At 41.8% G+C, this 16,114-nt stretch overlaps 1 protein-coding gene across 2 annotated transcripts in view; it reads left to right on the forward strand.

Annotated features, from left to right (window-relative positions):
- Window positions 1–16,114, forward strand: part of HADHB (hydroxyacyl-CoA dehydrogenase trifunctional multienzyme complex subunit beta) — a 51,772-nt gene that overhangs the window by 8,460 nt on the left and 27,198 nt on the right. The window contains exons 1-6 of one of the 2 annotated variants that reach the window (XM_077489144.1): window positions 3,458–3,482; window positions 3,707–3,772; window positions 6,715–6,756; window positions 7,925–8,024; window positions 9,917–9,961; window positions 15,880–15,979. In XM_077489144.1, the coding sequence (XP_077345270.1) occupies window positions 3,473–3,482; window positions 3,707–3,772; window positions 6,715–6,756; window positions 7,925–8,024; window positions 9,917–9,961; window positions 15,880–15,979 (363 nt within the window). In that variant the 5' untranslated portion in view covers window positions 3,458–3,472. Of the gene's footprint in view, window positions 1–3,457; window positions 3,483–3,706; window positions 3,773–6,714; window positions 6,757–7,924; window positions 8,025–9,916; window positions 9,962–15,879; window positions 15,980–16,114 lie in introns of those variants that run through there. The other variant, XM_077489145.1, reaches the window with a different exon arrangement.

The following is a 16,114-nucleotide window of genomic DNA, read 5'->3' on the forward strand; positions in this document are numbered from 1 at the left end:
AGCAGGAGGGGTAGAGGTGAGCCGACACTTAGAGAGGGGAGGGGAGAAACCGACACAGGAGAACAGGCATCGAATGACAGAGGCATGGATGACTCCGGTGTCAGGGCTCAGGAGACCTGATAGATCGGTGTCAGTACAGAGAGGGGAGGGTAGAAACTGGCAGGATCAGACGGGTATTTCAGGTGTTAAAGGGAACCAAATGACACGGCACAAGTACTGTGCTGTATAACATGCTTTAAGGAAACAGGGTTTTTTTTTTTTTTTTTTTTTTTTTTTTTTTTTTTTTTTGGGGGGGTGTTAACAAACACTTTAAGCATACTTGCGTTTTACTAAAAGTAGATGAAACTACTACATCAAAATCTCATATAAGCTTTGAAGTGATTGTAAACAATCACCTTGTAAAACATCCCATTCAGTTTAATATAGAAATGAAAGGTGAAGCATTTGTGTATAGATAAAAAAAATAAATAAAGGGATTTATAATGTTTTTTTTTTTTTTTTTATTAAGTTATAACATTGCCTCTATTCTCAGTTGCATAAGAGTTGGGGGAGGAGAAACAGCAGGACAGTAAGCTTCCCAGTAAAAGGCTGTGCAGCGGGGGGATAGGGGGGGGTCAGGAAAAGTCTGACTGGAAGAGAGCAGGCTGAGTTCCCAGTAGAGCTCTAGAGAACTGACCACTTTGTGCTCTAATAGGAAGGCAGACGAGCTAGCAGGAACACCAGGAGGGATATCTCATAAAAAGCAATACAAAGATAATCGTGTTATTATTATTTTTTTTTTAATTCTTCATACAAATACATGGTACGGCAGGCACATATCAGGAATATGAAATGTTGGGTTTATGTATACTTTAAAGCAGGGTTCTCCAAAATGCAGCCCTGGGGTCAGATGTGGCGCCTTTGCTTGCCTTCATCCAGCCCTTAGAGCGCTATACCATCCACCAACGCCAACAATGGGGTCATCATTCTTGTTGCTGACACCAACAATGGGGCACTATTCCTCCAACTGACATCATCAAAAGGGCACAATTCTTTCCATTGACACAAACGTTGGGGCATTAGTCCTCCCACTGACACCAAAGATGGGGTATTGTTTACTCCTGCTGGACACCTGGACATTGTCTACTCCCAATGGCCATGTTCCAGCCCCCCCCCCTTAAGGCTGAAGGCCTTGGAGCACTATTCCATGCACTGACACCAACAATGGGGTCATCATTCTTGTTGCTGACACCAACAATGGGGCACTATTACTCCAACTGACACTGTCAAAAGGGCACAATTCTTTCCGTTGACACCAACGTTGGGGCATTAGTCCTCCCACTGACACCAACGTTGGGGCGCTAGTCCTCCCACTGACACCAACGTTGGGGCGCTAGTCCTCCCACTGACACCAACGTTGGGGCGCTAGTCCTCCCACTGACACCAACGTTGGGGCGCTAGTCCTCCCACTGACACCAACGTTGGGGCGCTAGTCCTCCCACTGACACCAACGTTGGGGCGCTAGTCCTCCCTCTGACACCAACGTTGGGGCGCTAGTCCTCCCTCTGACACCAACGTTGGGGCGCTAGTCCTCCCACTGACACCAACGTTGGGGCGCTAGTCCTCCCACTGACACCAATGTTGGGGCATTAGTCCTCCCACTGACACCAATGTTGGGGCATTAGTCCTCCCACTGACACCAATGTTGGGGCATTAGTCCTCCCACTGACACCAATGTTGGGGCATTAGTCCTCCCACTGACACCAACGTTGGGGCATTAGTCCTCCCACTGACACCAACGTTGGGGCATTAGTCCTCCCACTGACACCAACGTTGGGGCATTAGTCCTCCCACTGACACCAACGTTGGGGCATTAGTCCTCCCACTGACACCAACGTTGGGGCGCTAGTCCTCCCACTGACACCAACGTTGGGGCGCTAGTCCTCCCACTGACACCAACGTTGGGGCGCTAGTCCTCCCACTGACACCAACGTTGGGGCGCTAGTCCTCCCACTGACACCAATGTTGGGGCATTAGTCCTCCCACTGACACCAATGTTGGGGCATTAGTCCTCCCACTGACACCAATGTTGGGGCATTAGTCCTCCCACTGACACCAATGTTGGGGCATTAGTCCTCCCACTGACACCAACGTTGGGGCATTAGTCCTCCCACTGACACCAACGTTGGGGCATTAGTCCTCCCACTGACACCAACGTTGGGGCATTAGTCCTCCCACTGACACCAACGTTGGGGCATTAGTCCTCCCACTGACACCAACGTTGGGGCGCTAGTCCTCCCACTGACACCAACGTTGGGGCGCTAGTCCTCCCACTGACACCAACGTTGGGGCGCTAGTCCTCCCACTGACACCAACGTTGGGGCATTAGTCCTCCCACTGACACCAACGTTGGGGCGCTAGTCCTCCCACTGACACCAACGTTGGGGCGCTAGTCCTCCCACTGACGCCAAAGATGGAGTATTGTTTACTCCCACTGGACACCTGGACATTTTCTACTCCCAATGGCCATGGTCCGGCCCCCCTTTAAAGCGGAAGTAAACCCATCAATCTAACAGTTTGAAAAAACAGTTACTTTCCCGGCATGCCGGAAATGTTAACAGTCACATTGGTTGTGCTCTCAACCAAACTGTGAAACCATCCAATGGCTGGTGTCATAACTGATCACATGTGCAGCTTCATGGCAGTTAAAGTTTAGAGGCCAAGATGGCAGCTTCCTTGGCTGAAAACGATAGGAGGGTTTACTTCCTCTTTAAGTCTGAAGGACCATAAACTGGCCCCTTGTTTAGAAAGTTTGGAGACCCCTGCTTTAAAGTATATACAAAAGTGTGGAGTGTATTAGGACCCCTGACAGGTGTTTATTGCTGCAGTTGCTGCTGGGGGGAGGGGCCGGGGGGAATTCACCCTCTCCAGTAGTCATCTCTTTTGCCTCAAGAATTGAGGTATGTAAGGCATATTGCCACTGCTCCAGAGTTACTATGGACTCGAGGGGAATGCTCTCTTCCAGCACAAGTACCTTTTATTTTTTACGACGGGTTATAAATTAAAGGGAATTTCTAGTGTATTTTTCATGGCACGTGTTGAGTTCTAGTAAAAGTGTACACAGAATGTGAGAGCCATTACATTTTACTCTCTACTACGGTACATTCCACATTTTATGATTGTATTTGGTATATAGATTTTCTGGTCCTCTAGCGCTTGTCTGTATGATGGACATTGGCAGTTGGTATCTTCTGCCCAACAGCTGCAGACCTAAGACCAGATACATAAGAAGTCACATTGAGATCACCTTGTTTTCATACTAGCAGAGACCTCCTGCAACACAAACTAAAGACAAAGCAAAACTTAATGTGTGACTATGGCTGCCCCATGTACAAAAGTCTAGCCTGGCCCGGCATCTTATGTCCCACCGTCCGTCTTTTAATAGGATCGGCAGTCTCATTGAGCAATAGTCAGGAGAGTGGGGCCAGATACAATGTTTACAGGTAAAGTCAATGAATACATACATTCACCTTTCTGTATCTGCTGATCATTCTGACATTTTTAATAAAGGTATCTTCTGTTCAATCTCAATTTGAAATGCTCAGCTTTGCCGTACATTTACTATAACAGAGCAGCAAATAGTTATTCTTGTCTGCAGGTATATAATTGTGTACAGTAATTTGGAACTTGTCTAATTCTTGCCTGACTGCTTTTCTTCTTGTTGTAGCAAAATCCAAGATGGCCTTCATGTTAAAACAAAGTGCCCGATGCCTCCCCACAGCAAGCAGGCTTGGTAAGGATGAAACTACAACTTCTATTTCTGGTCTTATCGTTAGTGTAGTACTGTATTGTGTTAAAGCGGTGTTCCACCCTGGAAATTTTTATTTTTATTTTTCATAATCTGACTCCTCTAAACCTATAAAAATGTTTTGTTTTGTTTTTTTATACTTGCGAGAATCACCCTGTTGCTATGTAGTACTCTTAATCTGCCACTTCCTGGTCCAAGGAGCTCTTCGTCACTTCCTCCTTCACCTGTGCGAAGTCTGTGGGCAGTACTGTGATCAAAAATCACGTTATTTCCTGAAATTGCACGATTTAGGGCGAACCACAGCGCTGAGATGTGTTTATTAATGTTACATTAACTACGGGGCGGGACCTTCCTCCATCATCGCCTGTTATGGCAACTTTAGAAACAATCGGCACTACAGCCTCCGGTGAATCACGCATGTGCTAGATTGAGAGGTGCATGCTGGTTACCCATCATGCACCTCTCCTAAGCTTATCCTGGAAGAGTTATTGATTGGGCTTCACATGCCCACAATCATGATGGCCACGGCCACACCTGGAGGGACAAACTTGTGAGTGTTAAAATTATATCTTAGCAATATCCATTATTTATTACTTTTATTATTTAATAATGAATTATGCTAGGATCAATAAATACATTTAAAAACAATTTGGCCGGAACTCCGCTTTAAGACAATTTCGTTTTATATATATATGTATGCATCTCAAACAATTTGAATACTATCAATAAGTTCATTTATTTTAGTAATTCAATTCATTACTGACGAGTGATATATTCAAGCATTTCTTTCTTTTTAATTTTGATAATTATGGCTGATAGCTGGTGAAAACCCAAAATTCAGTATCTCAGAAAATTTAGAATATTACATAAGACCAAAAAAGGATTTTTAATACAGAAATGTTGACTTGGTGAAAAGTATGTCCATGTACAGTATAGTATGCACTTAATACTTGATCAGGGCTCCTTTTGCATTAATTACTGCATCAATGTGGCATGGGGGCAATCGGCCTTTGGCACTGCTGAGGTGGAATGGAATGCCAGGTTGCTTTGATAGCCGCCTTCAGCTTGTCCGCATTGCTGGGTCTAGTGTCTCTCATCTTCCTCTTGGCAATACCCCACAGATTCTCTATGGGGTTTAGGTCTGGCGAGTTTGCTGGACAAACAAGCACAGCGATTACCATGATCATTAAATCAAGTACTTATGGCAGTGTGGGCAGGTACCAAGTTCTGGTGGAAAACAAAATCGTTAACTTTTTATTTTTTTTTTTTTTTTTTTTTTTTGAGATGCACCTATATGTGTGTTTGTGTGATCCCGTTTAGAAAAGTCCCCTGTAATGTGGTGTGGTAGGCCACTTAGGGTCATGACCCTGGTAAGCAATATTTAAGGGGTGCTGATAGGAGGAGAAATCAGTGTGCTATCAGAATTGGTCTTCTCCTTATTCATATATAATGCAGTGGAGGTTCAGAAAGAGTAACGGGCACTGCGTGCCTGTATTTTAAGCTCATAGCAGCAATATCAAAGGTAGCTGAGAGCCTTAGGATGTTCCTGGGCCACTGATTGGGAACCTTTTACCGCAAGACAGGGATGGGCAATTCAAAGATCTCTAATACTAAGTTAGCCAGCATGCCCATTGGCCATAAAGAGAGCTTAAACAGTGCAAACTGAGTCCAAAAAGGGCAAGCAGATGGAAACAGACAAGTCTCAGTGGCTATTCCCTTATGTTACATTGGGGGTTATTTACGAAAGGCAAATCCACTACTGCATTGTGTTCTGTGTGGAGGCAGCCATGTATTTAGAGGCAGGACTTGTGATCTGATGACTGAAGGGGAAGTTATTAAAAAGCCAAGAAGCAGCAGAAGTGGAGGAAACTCAGATCCACTGAATGAAACAGAAGTATGGAGATCTTGCACAGCAGGTCCTCAGGTACAGCTTTCTCTCCAGCAATAAGCCCAGTGAGCAGCACAGCAGAGACCTCTCCAAATCTGAGAGCAACCATCTGAGGCAGCAGTGTCTTTTCAATGATTTCACACTGCACATATGTGACTATGAGACACAGTCCCTGGACATAGGCAGTGCACTGACATTTTTTCAGGGGAAATTCAAGACAAAAAGAAAATGCAAGTAATCAGAACTTGCATTTCTTCCTGTGCTTTCCACTAAGGATGAACTCAGGTGGGTTTGCAACGCCATGTGCCCGCCAGGAAGCTGACACTCCGCAGCACTAATCACTGGTAGTGAGACACTTCCCAGTCCGCGGATGTACAGATCAGGAAATGTCTCACTACCTGTGATTAGTGCTGCGAATGTGTCAGCTTCCTGGCGGGCGCAGGCATCGGGCACATGGAGTTGTAAACTGAGCTCATACTTACTTTCCATCCCTCTGTTGGCTGTTTTATACATTTTTGTGGCCAAAAGAGGGGTGGAGATCAGAAAGGGCAGACAGCACAGTGAACTGATCTGTTTTCACTGTAATGCATCCCTCGGATTGTAAGGTACACAGGGCAGTGTGCATAGAAAAGGAACACTACATGAACTGTTGCAGGTTTGCTTTAAAGCTGAGTATATAAATGGAAAAACCTAAAAAAAAACAAAAGCAGTAATGTGGTTATGTATTCGGCTAAGTAAATCTGACCTGGCTTAAAAAGTGCTGATTGTATCAACACTCCTGAAGTGGTTCTTGTAAGTACTTCTGGTAGCCTTCAGATCAATGCTTTTTGTTTGCATGGATTTTTCAGCTTTATGTATGCAAAAGCCAGGGACCCAAATCTTAAAGCCGTTATGTGTTGATATTGGACCTTTGCACAATTCATTACTTTATTTTGATATCTTCTGAACAGCTATCCCACCATGTGTACTGACCCAACGTGTTACTGATAGCAAAGATCTGTTCATCACGTTTTCTTTCTCTCCTTTTTTTCTGTTGCAGTGATCAGGCCAATCAGCTGCTCCTCCCACCTCCAGGCACCAGGTAATGCCGCTAATTGGATTTCTTCTTGGCCTACTGATGCCAGGTTTTTATGGCAGGTTTTTTTAAAGCTTATTTTAATGCCAGAGATACAAATGGAACCCTTTAGAGCTAGTTCACACTGAGGCAGCACGACTTGCACACATGAGGAACTAGTGACAGATCAATGACCAGTTTCATCTTACTAATGGTTTTATCACAGTTAGTAAAGGAAAAAATGATGATTCACAAAACTGATACTTTTGCGGTCTGGATGGAATGTTTTCTATGTATGTGGCAAACATCTCCAGTTGCCCAAGGGGGTCTGTGATGCCTTTGTCAGAAGTATAGAGGCTGAAACCAATGGATGTTTGTTTTTCCTTTCCAATGGTTTTTATTGAAATCAAGTTTTGACAGACAACAAGGGTTCCCAGTGATACAAGTTTTGTGTTAACAACCGTGTTACAATAGTGGGTCTCAAATCTGTGTGAATGGATCATTATATAATTATACTAAGACAAAGGTACTGACCCTGTCCATTCCTACCCCTTAAACCAAATGATGGGTCATGAGATGCCTAGAACTCGCTGATCGATAAAACTGTTCACTGTATACCTAACGATAGTATTATTAACATTTATAACAAGACAAAAAAGGGGGGCAAAGATGCTATGCCCCAGTCACCATGATTCTATTATGGGTTTGATCTATCTAAATCATCAATTCATTTTATTGGTTATTATAGTATACACACTTTGGAATGTACTATTGGTTTATTACTAATTATGTGTAACAATGCTATTGTATTATGCATTTTATTGTGTTATGTTATTATCATACCTTTTTAATTCTGCTTATCCCATATTGACTTATTAATTTATTTACTGTACTACCTCCCTCCTGTGTTGTGACTAAATTATTATTTTAATTTGTTTGAGTGATTTAATTGACCCTAAGTGTCTTGTTTCATATAAAGTCCCGCTGTTGCCCCCTCTTTGCCCCCCTTTTTCGTCTTAATTATCGGGGATGGTGACCTGCGTACCGGATGATCACGGCTCATATAAAGTCCCACCTGTATCTATTTCTTATAAAGATTTCTAACAAGTCAAGGCTATTAAAGCGGATATTTGTTTTTTAACATAAATGACAGTAGTTTGGTATGTGCAAGTAAATCTCCACGTTTTCATTCTAGCTGTCCAGGCAAAAACCAAGAAGACACTTGCAAAGCCAGGGGTAAAGAATATTGTTGTGGTTGAAGGCGTCCGTACCCCGTTCCTGCTCTCTGGCACCACGTAAGTCTTTTTAAACCTTCAATTTTTGTCTTGCTCATTTAAACAAATTCTGCTTCTGTTGTTGTGGAGCAGGGAAAAATGATTGCCGAACATTTCTATTTCACGTATTGGCCCCTTTCCCTCCCACAATCTTTGTATTAAAGTGGAACTGCAGGCATTTTATAACAGACTGCAAGCTGTTATCGCAGAAGATGTGCAATGGGGTTGATTTACTAAATCTGGAGACCATCCCCCCCCCCCCCCCCCCCAAGGCCTCCTTTAGTATATATTTTTTTTTTTTTTAAACCCCCTATACAAACCTTTTCTCTTTAAATATTCCTGCTGGCCCAGTGACCTCAGCACACACCACAGCATCTCCTTCTGGCCATGTGTGAGGCAGGCATTCTTCCAAGATGGAACAGCGCTCACCCAACAACCTAGTGGGGTTGATTTACTAACACCGGAGTGCAAAACATGGGGCAGCTGTGCTTGGTAACCAATCGGCTTCTATCAGCTTGTTCAACTAAGCTTTGACGAAAAAAGACCTTGATGCTGATTGGTTTCTATGCAGCGCATCACCAGATTTTGCACTCTCCATTTTACGTAAATCAACCCCAATGTCTCTTCTGTGATAAACCACACATGCCTGCCTGCTCATAGCTTTTTTTTTTTTATTTTTTTTTTTTTTTTTTGACATGTAAATTGGGCTGCTAATGCGTAGTTCAGCTTGCATCACCAGCTTGGTACCCGTGTGCTGGGATAATGGACTCCTTTGCATGTGCCAGCAAGGGTCCTGGGCTGTTAGGAAAGTGCCTTCAGTTCTTCTTTAACATTTGTGAGTGTGTTACCCTATACTGAGGATACATTAATAACAATTGCCCTATTGACACCTACCAGCCGAGACCTCTACCTGTCACACTACTCTACTGCTGACAGCTTTGCTACTCACTAACAATCAGGGACCTTTCCAAGTCATGTAAGCTCTAACGAGCAGGGCCCTCTAACTCTTCCTGTATTGTAATTGTATTGTCTGCCCTTCTGTTGTAAAGCGCTACACAAACTGTCGGCGCTATATAAATCCTGAATAATATATGTATGCGATTACTATGACGTGATCACAGGCAAGCTGTTGGCTTCAATGCAGAATAATTCATTTTAAGCTTCCAGAGGCCACTGCTGCCTACAGATGGCAGTGTTTCTCTGTTTGTTATTGTAATCATTAGATACAAATATAGCATTCAAAAAATTACAATTTTAGAACAGTATAAACAAAAAATAATGGTGATTTTTTTTTTTGTTTTTTTTTTTTTTTTAACCATTTTATTTTCTTCTGTTTTGTAAGCCTCTTATAAAAGACGGTGCCAGATTATTAAAAGTGTACCAAATGAAATACTCGTCATTTTGTAAAAAAAATTAAAAATAAAAAAATTCGTAAATGAGTTATATATAAAGTGTTTCTAAACCCAGGACCCTGCATTCACTACATCTTGACTGCCACAGAGCATGGAAATGCAATTATTTTAGTAACTATAAACAGTTTATTTAGTAAAGTAAAAAAAAAATTGTGTGTGTGTGTGTGTGTGTGTGTGTGTGTATGTATGTGTATATATTATATATAATACTGATGCTTACAAATTTGGCCGGGCACCTAGGCTTCAGTGACCTCTCAGGTGTGTATAGTCCTTTTTTTTTTTTTTCCTCCCCACTTCTACAAGTATATAATATTTTATTATAGTGTAGCAAACTTTGACAGATTATTGTTCTCTGTTCTGAGGTAATTCATTCCTTACTGCATAGCCAAAGTACATGCTTACTTTATGTTGCACAGCTTGGGGAATGGACTCTTCTGTTTCCCGAACCTACATACCAAGATGGGGCACAAAGGGTGACTCCTTGTTTTTTGTCTCTTTTAGGTTTTCAGATCTGATGCCCCATGACCTTGCCAGGACAGCATTGCAGTAAGTGTCTTGTAATCCTGTGGGTAAGATGTGGTTTTTCTATAATAGGAGAAAGAAATGAACCTGAATGTACCTTTTCCAAGAAACTGCTTGTGTGTTCCTGGAAAATGACCAGGCACTTTTTGAGCTGTGTTCTGAAATCAACATGTTTTCAGCCTGAAGCTCTGACCTGCTCCCTCCAGCTTCACAGCCTCTCTGTTTGCCACTGAAATTCCCACACAATGTTTTGGGCGCACAGGACAAGCCATAGATCCAAACTGCAGCGTATTCAAGCATTGTCAGGTGTAGATGTTTCCCAGGCATTCCCGAAGAAGTGTTGTGGTTAACATGGTATTATCTGTGAGTTTTTATTTTCACCTACAGGTAAGCGAGAGCTTACATGTAATGTTAAATAAAGATCTCCTAAACCTGCACCATTTAGGAGATATATTTTAGGTAGCATCAGCTGGTGGTGTCACCGGCGCATTCACTCTGAAGCAAAGGCGTACCTGTGCCGTTCCTTCGCAGCCCTGTGCCGTAAATGGTGACTCCCACACGCATGTGCGGGAGTGACATTATCACAGCTCGGCCTTCAAGCAGCCGCAGACCACGAACGTGGAAGGGAGACTGGGTGAATATGGAAGCCCTGTGGGCACTGACTGTGCACTGCTGGAGTTCTTAGTTTCAAGGTAAGTCTTTCATAATGTGCTAGTAGGCGATGCCTACTAGCACATTATGCCTTTACCTTACAGGGTTTGTTTCTGGGGTTTTTTTTTTATTTTTATTTTTTTATTCTTCATTACTGCTTTAATGTAAGATTACGTGCAGTTAACTTTTACTATCTGCTCTGATGTGCTTTTTCTTTAACCACTTCCCATCCAGGCCAATTCTGACACTTCACTCCTACATGTAAAAATCATCATTTAGAAAATGTCATAGAACCCCCAAACATTATATATGTTTTTTTAGCAAAGACCCTAGAGAATACAATGGCGGTCATTGCAACTTTTTTTTTTATCTTGAACGGTATTTGCGCAGCAATTTTTCAAACACATTTTTTGGGGAAAAAAAGTTTCATGCTTTAAAAAAAAAAAATAAACAGTAAAGTTAGCCCAATTTTTATTTTATTTTTTGTTAAGTTGCGCTGAGTAAATAGATACCTAACATGTCACGCTTCAAAATTGCACATGCTCGTGGAATGGCGCCAAACTTCGGTACTCGGAAATCCCCATAGGCGATGCTTACATTTTTTTTTTTTTTTTTACTGATTACATGTTTTGAATTAAAAGGAGGTCTAGGGCTAGAATTATTGCTCTTGCTCTAACATTTGCAGTGACACCTCACGTGTGGTTTGAACACCGTTTTCCTATGTGGACGGGACTTGCGCATGTGTTTGCTTTTGCATGCGAGCACATGAGGACAGGAGCACTTTAAACATCATCCTTTTTTTTTTTTTTTTTTTTTTTCCCCCCATTTTCCTTTTTATTTTAACACTTTAAAAAAAAAAAAAAAAAAAATTCACTTTTAAACCTATTACAAGGAATGTAAACATCCCTTGTAGTAGGAATATGACAGGACCTCTTTACAGTGGAATATGGGGTCAATAAGACCCCACGTCTCGCATCTAGGCTGGGAAGCCTAAAATAAAAAAAAAATTTTAATGCAGAGGCTGGGCGTGATGACATAACATTGCGCCCAGCCTCCGACGATCATAGAGACTCCGGCGACCATCTGGTCCTCTGGAAATCTCTATGCTCAACATCCGGGGCCGGCCGACCCATTCTCCAATCGCATCGATGAGTCGGTAGAACGATCAACCGACGGAACATCCGCTATAATCATTCTTATGGCGTAGGGAATCGCCGGCTGAAAATGCCGATATCTGAATGATGCCTGTAGCTACAGGCATCATTCAGATATACCACCACAAACCTGAGGACGTCCTATAACGGCCTGCCGATGGCAAGTAGTTAAAGTGTAACTCCACTTTTGTTGAGAAAAAAAATTCCCCTCTGGGTGATCTACGTAGATTGCAAGGATTATAAAAAAATTTGTTGCAGATTCCTACCTTTTTGTTATTGTTATCCCTGTATGTTCCCCTATGCTCATGTTCAGAATGAGTATAATGGGAGTGGCTTCTTAATTATCAACCAGCTGCTGCAGAATCGGGGCTCTAATTAGGAAAGTTGCAGGTTCTGCGTCCCTTTAAACATCATTTCTTATTGGAAATATCTTGCCAAAAATGAAACTTGAGTTGCTGAAAGTCTGGCTTGTATCTTAGTGCAGACTGCTGAAAAAATCAGTAGACCAGTCGCACAAGCAGAAAATTACTTATATGGGGGGAGTTCTGTAAACTATCTGTGTACAGAACACCTCCAGGTAGCCATTGCAGTTTACAGAAAATGACAGAGCCACAGATTGAAAAGAAAGGTACTTTTTAAATAACATTCAATACTGTGTCACAATTGTATATACTAAATTCTTTTTATTTTTCCCATGAAAGTGGAGTTACCCTTTAACCGCTTTCCACCCGCGCTATAGCCAAATGATGGCTACAGCGCATGCTTCCGGTCCTGGGAGGGTGACGATATACTCAGCTGATCACAGGGCCAATCACAGCGGGCTCTTTACCTTGTGATCAGCTGTCAGCCAATGACGGCTGATCAGGAAGAAAACAGAAGCTGGTTACCAAAATGTTTTTTTTTTTTTTTCCCCCTTTCATGATCGGTGTGAGGAGAAAGAATAAAGCCGGTAATTGGCTTCTGTTACAGGGGCATTGATCCCGATCTTTGCTGCTAATCCGTGTCACCTACCAGTGCCCCCATTAGTGCCTCCTCATCAGTGCGCAGCAATGCCGCCTCATCATTGCCACCTATCAGTGTAGTCTCATCAGCGCACAACGGTGAAGGAGAAAAATTACCTGTTTTGCAAAAGTTTATATGAAAAAAAAAAAAAAAAAAAAAAATATATATATATATATATAACATTTTTTTTTTTTACCAAAAAAAAACAAGCGAAGATCAAATACCACCAAAAGAAAGCTCTATTTATGTGGAAAAAAATTATATAGATTTCATTTGGGTACAGTGTTGTATGACTGTGCAATTGTCATTCAAAGTGCAACCGTGCTGAAAATTGGCATGGGCAGGAAGGGGGTTTAAGTGCCCAGTAAGCAAGTGGTTAAATGAAACTGCTTCACTTTAATGTGGAACACCGGGAAAGCTAAATACATGGTTTAAATACTCCTGAAGGATTTGATGTACACATCTCTATTGATAACATTACTCTGATACTTTTTGTGTCACTGCTTCCTGGGTCAGCCTTACTGCTCTTTGCTCCTTGAACATACTTTATGATGCTCATTCATTGCACAATGAGGATGAGGACTTAAGCTGCCCATAGATCGATTGGACTGCGTGCAGTTCAGCAGAAACCAACCCAATGACCGTTCCTGCTCGACGGAAGTCAATCTGACGGTCAACTTCTGTTGAACTGGCCTGTTGGTAAACTTTCATTTGATCAGCAGCAGAATAAAATAGTGTAGTGGGGAAGATTTCTCAATTCACCTCAGTTGTGTGAATGGGGAAATCCTTTATTTTCTTTTTAATGAATCCGCCATTTCTGAACTGTGGGTTATCTTTCTGGCTCTGCAGTGTGAAGATTTACAAGCTTTACAAATATTAACCACTTAACAACCGCCCCATAGCCGATTGATGGCTACAGGGCGGTTTTTTAACTCTGGGAGGCCGTCATATGACGTCCTCCCAGAATTCCGCTCTCGCGCGCCCCCTGGGGCGCGCACTCGAGAGCATCCGTGACCGCCGGGTCCACAGGACCCGGTACATCAAGGATCATCGCAGCCGTTTACCACGTGATCACTCCGTCAAATGACACCGGTTCCTCCCGATAAGTACAGCGGAGGGGGAAGAGATCGGTGTCAGCAGCGCTGTGGGCTGCATCTGCAGTGCCCACATCGCTGCTCACCAAAATTAACCCTTCAATACCCCGCCAATACTCTGCAGTACCCGCCAATACTCTGCAGTACTCTGCCATACTTGGAGATACTCTGTGATACCCTGCAATACCCAGCCATAGACGTCACCCCCGCCCTCAGGTGCTTCTACCGACTCGCTAATACGATCAAAGCCATAATCTATTTTTTTTTTTTTTGTTTTTTTATTTCAGGCTTCCCAGCTTAGAGGTGAGATGTGGGGTCTTATTGACCCCACATCTCACTGTAAAGAGGACCTGTCATGCCATATTCCTATTACAAGGGATGTTTACATTCCTTGTAATTGGAATAAAGGTGATCAAAAAAATAATTTTGGGGGAGAAAATGTCAAACTAAAATAAAGTAAAATGAACAATTTAAAAGAGAATTTTTTTTTTTTTTTTTTAAAGCGCCCCTGTCCCCAAGTGCTCGCATGCAGAAGCGAACGCATACGTAAGTCCCGCCCACATATGAAAACGGTGTTCAAACCACACATGTGAGGTATCGCTGCGAACGTTAGAGCGAGCGCAATAATTCTAGCCCTAGACCTCCTCTGCAACTCAAAATATGTAACCAGTAAAAAAAAATTTAATGCGTCGCCTATGGGGATTTTTAAGTAGCCACGTTTGGCTCCATTCCACGAGCATGTGCAATTTTGAAGAGTGACATGTTGGGTATCCATTTACTCAGCGTAACTTCATCTTTCACATTATGCCAAATTGGGCTAGCTTTACTTCTTTTTTTTATTTTTTTATTTTTTAGCGCAAAACTGAAAAAATGCGTTTGAAAAATTGCTGCGCAAATACCGTGCGAGATAAAAAGTTGCAACGACCACCATTGTATTCTCTAGGGTCTTTGCTAAAAAAAACCATATATAATGTTTTGGGGTTCTCTGTAATTTTCTAGCAAATAAATGTTGATTTTTACATGTAGGAGAGAAATGTCAGAACTGTCCTGGGTGCTCCAGAACGCCTGATGACGCTCCCTGCATGTTGGGCCTCTGTATGTGACCACGCTGTGTAAAAGTCTCACACATGTGGTATCGCCGTACTCGGGAGTAATAGCAGAATGTGTTTTGGGGTGTAATTTGTGGTATGCATATGCTGTGTGTGAGAAATAAACTGATATGACAATTTTGTGAAAAAAAATAAATAAAAAAATCTTGATTTTGCAAAGAATTGTGAGAAAAAATGACAACTTCAAAAAACTCATCATGCCTCTTAATAAATACCTTGGAATGTCTTCTTTCCAAAAAGGGGTCATTTGGGGGGTATTTGTACTTTTCTGGCATGTTAGGGTCTCAAGAAATGAGATAGGTCGTCAGTACTTCAGATGTGATCAATTTTCAGATATTGCCACCATAGCTTGTGGACTCTATAACTTTCACAAAGACCAAATAATATCCACCAATTTGTACTTATTTTTAACAAAGATATGTAGTAGTATAAATTTTGGCAAAAATTTATGAAGAAAAATTACTAATCTGCTAAATTTTATAACAGAAACGAAGAAAAATTCATTTTTTATTTTTTACAGAATTTTCGGTCTTTTTTTATTTTATCTTATAGCACAAAAAATTAAAAACCCAGCGGTGATTAAATACCACCAAAAAAAAGCTCTATTTGTGTGAAAAAAAGGACAAAAATTTCATATGGGTACAGTGTTGCATGACTGAGTAATTGTCATTCAAAATGTGAGAGCACCGAAAGCTGAAAATTGGTCTGGTTATTAAGGGGGTTTAAGTGCCCAGTGGTCAAATGGTTAAAGTCACAAATAGTTTTTCTGTGTGTGTGTCCCTGAAATGTTGCTTTAAAGTAGAAATGCCCATCCTATTTATTTATTTTTTTGTAATATCAATAGCTGCCACATTCCTCAAAATAGAGACTGTTGAAGTTGAAAGCACATGTTTTTTCTCTACCTTATCCTCTGCTTCTCTGCATTCAATCAGGGGTTTGCTGAATCGGACCGGTATTCCTAGGGAGGCTGTTGACCACATTGTATATGGCACCGTCATCCAGGAAGTGAAAACTAGCAATGTTGCCCGCGAGGTGGGTGTTTTTTTTTTTTTTTTTTTTTTTTTTTTTTTTTTTTTTTTGTTTTTTTTTTTTTTTTTTTATATTATTTTCTTAGTGCGTTTTGTCATTATGTCTTGGTAGAATATACATCACTTATGGTTCATGTTA

Source organism: Lithobates pipiens, unplaced genomic scaffold (genome assembly GCF_037356315.1).
Source record: "Lithobates pipiens isolate NorthernLeopardFrog02 unplaced genomic scaffold, aLitPip1_a1.2 Scaffold_18, whole genome shotgun sequence".
Lineage (NCBI taxonomy): Eukaryota > Metazoa > Chordata > Amphibia > Anura > Ranidae > Lithobates > Lithobates pipiens.